We start from the raw sequence: 6,000 nt of genomic DNA, 5'->3' as shown, positions 1-6,000 counted from the left end.
TTTTTTTTTTTTTTTTTTTTTTTGTGGTTGTAGGTGAACCCACTTAATAAAGTGGTATCACTTGAGGAAATGACATTTGTTAATTTGGGCAGCACTATCTCCACTAAATGATTTGGCAATTAATTTGGGCTTAAAGGACATTCCATTTACAGACCGACTTACCACTTTCCCATTGCTAAGTGGTTGATATGAATAGTCACCTCTTTTTTTTTTTTTTTTAATTCTTTACAAATTTTATACGTACCATGATTAATTCTTTGGGTTTTCCCTCAAGGCTTTAAAACGTGTCTGCTAGGAAAAGGTTTCCACACCCTTTTAAACGGTGGTTTGTTTTCCTCCCTAACCAATGAGGGACGTCACATATTCAGTCTTCACGAATAAAGATATCCATTTTATCCGGAGAGAGATTCCCCGTTTAAACTGGAAATGGAAAAGAGAGTGTTTTTTTTTTTTTTTTCGTTAGATAAATAAGACAAGAGATGAGATTATTTTCTTTATCTCTATCTCCACTCAAATCTACACTTATCTCTCTTTCCACACTCTAATTATAATATTTAAATTAGATTATATTATATGTATGTACGTGTTTCTTATAAAAATAAAAATATACATAACATTGAAAATGAAACTTTAAAATAACTATTTTTTAAAATAATTTGGGAAAAATTAATTGTCGAGAACTCGATTCTACAAATTCTCATCAGCACATTTCCCCACAAAAATAAATAGAAAATTTTAGGAGGTGGTTGGAAAGGCTTCCGAGTCACAAGTAATTTTGTAAATATTTTTAATCTTCTTGATCAAAAAAATCAACTCAATATAAACAGAAAAATATATATATATCACAACCTGAAGTTTGGGTTGAACAAGTGAGGACATTTACAAAATGAGTTCATTTCAACTTAGCTGGATGAAGATCAAGAACTTATTAAGAGAGTGATAATTAAGAAGCACTCCAATGAAGATGAACAAAATGAAGGAGCAAAGATGAACCGAGTTTCTCGTTCTGTCTATTTTCTTCCGAGTCCAAGCAAAGTGGACTGAATCAACACCTAAACCGTAACGGTACAAATTTCCAGTCCGAAATAACCAAAGATCTGGATTCCATTCAGTCTAATCGAACAAAATAGTTTATACGCAGTCCCACCTGAAGATTGATAACGATACCGAAACAGTATAACAAGAATTAAAAAGACTACAGGTAAGGAGATCAAGAATCGTGGTATTTTCAGGAAATACGCAGCGATCTAATTGATAAAAGCGTAAGAAACAAGGCAGATGTAAATCACAAGGGCAAATGGAACCAAAATCACGAGCGGAACCACCGCCGCGTAAGTCTGAGAGCTGCCGCAGCTCAGAGTACCAAGTTTGATCTGGACAACATTGATAAGCGCCATCATGAGGAATCCACAGCCGCAAACCGAGCCGATTCCGGAAACCAGCATCCCGATTCGGACGGCCGTTTTGTTGACGCGAACGAAGAACTCGGTGGGGTGATAGAAGGGGGTTTTGGAGATCCGGATGGCCTGCTTAAGGCCGAGGGCGATTAAGCTGGAGAAGAGGAAGGAGCTGAAGGAATAGACATGGAAGGCTACCAGATTCTCGGCGACGTTGGGGGTGGCCAAGCAATTAGGGCTTTCGACCAGATTGTTCGTCGGGTCGTTGGGGTTCCAGGCTAAGCCTAAGAAGACGGCCAGAGTGAACATGGAATTGACGTTTACGATGCCGTCTAGGGCGGACATGTGAATGTTGGTGCCGGTCGGCATTTTGCAGATGGCGGAGGAATGGCAGATCCCGGCGGGAGTGGAATGGAGAAGGGGATTGATTGAAACGCGTGGTTTACGCGATCGGTAAAGTGGGCGAAGAAATTGAGAAAGGTGAGAGAGGATAGGAAACAATCGTGCACTTCTTCCTGTCGGAGTCTTTATTGGAACGACATGACGTTCTTGTTGAAAATAGACAAAGTAACTCAGACTTCGCCTTCACGATATGGGATGCTTGACGACAAGTCGTGTTGAAACACTGGAAAAACGAAAAAATAATTCGCCGTTGCCGGGGGTCGAACCCGGGTCACCTGCGTGACAGGCGGGAATACTCACCACTATATTACAACAACTTGACGACAAGCTCATACATCAAATAACACACACTACTTGGGACGACAAGTCGTTTTGAAAAACTGTAAAAAAATAATCGCCATTGCCGAGGATCGAAACCGGGTCACCCGCGTGACACGAGGGAGTACTCACCACTATACTACAACGACTTCACGTTTGAAGCAGGAAACATTAAGTTGATAGACCAAGTAACGCAGACTACGTGGGACGACAAGTCGTTTTGAAAAACTGTAAAAAAATACTCGCCGTTGCCGGGGATCGAACCCGGGTCACCCGCGTGACAGGCGGGAATACTTACCACTATACTACAACGACTTGACGTTTGAAGCGGAAAACAAGACAAATAATAAAGAGAGCAGTACAGACTTCGCCTTCACGGTATAGGACGTTGGACGACAAGTCGTATTGAAAAATGGTAAAAAATATTCGCCGTTGCCGGGGATCGAACCCGGGTCACCCGCGTGACAGGCGGGAATACTTACCACTATACTACAACGACTTTTAAAAATATGTATAAATGTTTTGAAAATAATGTTTCTTTCTTGAATTTTTTTTTTTGAAGTAAATATTGAAATTCTTCCCCGAATTTTAGATAACAAAACTAATTATTTTTATTTATTAAATTTTGGTTTATAATTCAAAATTTTGTTTAAATAATGGATACTATAAACAAATAAACTCATAGGCATAGTTTTAAAAAATTAAATCTGTGTTTAATGTATCATTCAAAAGTTGAAAAATGTTTAGTGTATTTTGATTTTTAATGGTGTGCTTATTGAATCTTTAAATATTTACAAGAAAAAATTAAGATATTAACTAAATTAAAAACGGCAAATATTCCTCATAAAAAAGTTGTGTTCAACATATCTACTAGACGAGTGAGGCTTCGGTGTGGGAAGGGATAATTTTTGTGAGCGAAAAAAACAAAATAAATAAAATAAATAAAAAGTTGCTCAAGAACAATATAGCACAATACAACAATACAAGCAATTCTAGAAAAAAACAGCTTTAGGTTCTAAAAAAGCAGAACTCAAGCATCATCAAATAAATACAAATAATTTCTCACAGAAAAGAGTTTTTACAACAAATTGATTCTACTCTATTTCTGTATACTATTGTTCTTCCTCTTTATCCTCCTCCATTGACTATTTGATCTTGTCAGCCAGCAATTTGCTGCAGCTCACCACACTTTGATCTGCAGAAGAACTGTTTCTCCGCTCTGAACTGCCATTCACAACAATGTTATGAATTGAAGCAGCCCCTTCAATCGAATCTATGCACGTTTTTGCTTTCGTATCGACGCCAAGATAATTTGTCAACACTCGTTTCACTCCGAACCCGCGCCGAGGAGGCTTGCTTATGTTCTTGTTGTTCAGAAATGGCACTCTCTCCGTTTTGGCAGGACTAACCAATGGAGTTGTGGATGTGAGTTTATATGGAGTGCTCGAGAGATGCACCGAGTAAGCGCCCTTCTTATGACCAACTACATTAACCGTCCCGACCGATGTCAACCTATCCGAATGCTTAGTTAAGTCGTCGACGTGAAGCAAGTCGTCGATTCGAGCAATGATGTTGAATGCAAAACTCTCTAGCACTCTTGAGTAGCTCTCAAGAATGGACTTTCCAACATCCTGAAATGTGCATTACATGATATGAATATGAAACGAATGATAACAACAACAAAGTGGAAGAATGACAATTGGTACCTTGTTGAATTGGATCTTGCTAGTGTCTAAAGTGGTTTGTGTTAGTGTAGGAAACCGTTGCTTCAATGAATTCAAGAGGCCCTCAGCTCTTTTAGCTAAGAACTCTCTCTTGTCACCATCAATCATTAGATCCTTCACCATCTCCCAAGATGATCTTGCAGTAGAACGAGCTGGATTGATCAATGGTTTCGAATGAGCTCGACGCCGCCAGACATAGATCGCAGCCTCGACACGATTGGCAACATCTAGAGCAACATGTTCGGAGGATAAGTCGAGGCAATCGAGCAAATTCTCAGACGAAAAACGCTCCGAGGTAATGTACCGGTATATAACATCCCCTAAACAAGCTCTCCCATTCTGCAGCAAAGTTTCAAAAATCAAGCAGTTCTTCAAGGCATTATGTTTTACACAAAAATTTAAAAACACTGCTATCCAAACCTTAGGAAGTGTCTCCAAGTATGATTCAGGCACCTCCATGTCAGCCAAGGCAACATTATTGATAGCCATTGCAGCCTTCAATATCTGGTTTGTGCAGTCTCTAGTATGATGCAATTGCTTTCTTGAATCTTCACTAAGACCGCCGGGCGGGACTCGAGGCACCGGTAGCCACCACTTTTCCTGTTGCCTCTGAACTATTTTCTGAAAAGACGACGATCCATCGCTGTCGGAAGCGATGATGCCTTGATCGACATACCAAAACTCGGTATCGACGAAGCTCTCTAGAATTTCCTATAAACAAGGCCTAGAATATCATGAATTGAACAGTGTAATGAGCAACAAAAACAAGGGTAATCTTACAAGCAGCATGTTGTCCAATTTTCTGAGAGCTGGAAGGTTGATGAAGATATCAGATCTTGGCCTGGAAGTCATAACCTCCAGCTTGCTTCCATCAGGGAATGTTTGGAAAGAGGGGATTAATTCAACTATATGGTCACTCACAGAAAGAAGCCACTCTATTTCTCTTCTCCACACTGATTTCTTCTCCTTTGGCAAGGGTTCGAGTCTCCATAGTTGCCCAAAAATGGTAGCTTCAAGATGAACAAAACAGAGTAAATAGCCATTGAAGCAGCAAAGAAAGGAAGTTTCATAGATAAAAGCTTACCACAGAGATTGGTAATGGAGTTTGAAATGGCCAAAGCAGTGGAAACCCCTTTACCGGAGCCTGACATGTCTTCTCCAAGCAACAGTTTTGCAAATCTCTCCTTCATCATCTCCATCTCTGTTCATCAAAAAGTTCATCAGCTCCCCAAAATCAAAATGGGTTTTAAACAGAGAATGAAATCAAACTAACCTGAGACTTCAGGTACTTCAGGAACTTCAGGAACCGTTTTGTTGAGCTTTGAATCGTTGGAATTGGGGTTTTGTTCAACTTCACGAGCTTTGGAATTTGAACTTCTGCGAAGCTGAGCCTTGCGGATGGGCCAGCCGAGTTGAGGCGGTGAAGAACAGTCGGTGGTCTTCAAGTCGCCGGCGGAATTGTCGGAGCTCGACCTGCTTGAGCTGTTCTCCCCAGACACAGCACTTGAGTCAGTAAACGACTCGGTTCCAACAACATTGGAACCAAAAGATTCACCGACTTTGTGAGTATTTTCGCTTCTTGTGACCGAAGCAGGTTCCATTTTGGGAAAAGAAGAGCAATTTCGAGACCCCAAAAGGGAAGGAAAAGAGCGAGCACAGTGGGTTTAAAGAAGCTTGAATGGTTCACCTGGTTCAAACATGGCGGAAGGATTCAAATTTCTCTCTCTCTCTCTCTGTTTCTCTCCTTAAAGGTTACTGCGGAAGTGCGACAGAACAGGACAGGCCAACGTTTAAAAAAAAAAAACATTAAAAAAATAGAAAATTGGCTGCAATCTAACGGTGATGTCATGAATTTTGAATCCGGTTTCAGCTGCCCCTCTCTCAATCAAATTCAAAGTACGATTCTTTTTCACCCCATTTTATTTGTCATCAATTTTTAAAATTTCAAAATATAGGTGAATTTCTATATTTTCATTTGAACGAGTTCTGAATTTAAATAATAATATCTGAGCCAATTGCTCCAAGAAACAAATTATTTATTAACATTTATTTTTTAAAAATGTTTTAGAAATTACAAGAAAATTACAAAATCAATAAATATATATAGTTTTATTTTTTTTTTATTTATCCTTTCTAAACTTTTCCTTCATATAATTTTT

General features: G+C 39.3%; 2 protein-coding genes and 2 non-coding genes across 4 annotated transcripts; all 4 read right to left on the bottom strand.

Moving 5' to 3' along the window:
- Positions 1 to 937: 937 nt before the first annotated feature.
- LOC111463051 lies at positions 938 to 1,926 on the bottom strand. Its single transcript, XM_023106869.1, has one exon. The coding sequence runs from the start codon at positions 1,764 to 1,766 to the stop codon at positions 1,248 to 1,250; it is 519 nt and encodes a 172-aa protein (XP_022962637.1). The 5' UTR covers positions 1,767 to 1,926; the 3' UTR covers positions 938 to 1,247.
- Positions 1,927 to 2,360: 434 nt separating this feature from the next.
- Positions 2,361 to 2,432, bottom strand: TRNAD-GUC. The gene has a single exon. It is a non-coding gene; the product is annotated as a tRNA-Asp (tRNA).
- Positions 2,433 to 2,544: 112 nt separating this feature from the next.
- Positions 2,545 to 2,616, bottom strand: TRNAD-GUC. The gene has a single exon. It is a non-coding gene; the product is annotated as a tRNA-Asp (tRNA).
- Positions 2,617 to 3,061: 445 nt separating this feature from the next.
- LOC111463022 (rop guanine nucleotide exchange factor 5) lies at positions 3,062 to 5,640 on the bottom strand. Its single transcript, XM_023106861.1, has 6 exons — positions 5,115 to 5,640; positions 4,926 to 5,042; positions 4,622 to 4,851; positions 4,262 to 4,552; positions 3,824 to 4,180; positions 3,062 to 3,748 (listed from the first exon to the last, which is right to left on the bottom strand). The coding sequence occupies exons 1-6, from the start codon at positions 5,440 to 5,442 to the stop codon at positions 3,263 to 3,265; spliced, it is 1,809 nt and encodes a 602-aa protein (XP_022962629.1). The 5' UTR covers positions 5,443 to 5,640; the 3' UTR covers positions 3,062 to 3,262.
- Positions 5,641 to 6,000: the final 360 nt, after the last annotated feature.

The sequence above is a fragment of the Cucurbita moschata genome, unplaced genomic scaffold (assembly GCF_002738365.1).
Source record: "Cucurbita moschata cultivar Rifu unplaced genomic scaffold, Cmos_1.0 Cmo_Scf00002, whole genome shotgun sequence".
Lineage (NCBI taxonomy): Eukaryota > Viridiplantae > Streptophyta > Magnoliopsida > Cucurbitales > Cucurbitaceae > Cucurbita > Cucurbita moschata.
This window is presented reverse-complemented; position numbering and strand designations above follow the sequence as displayed.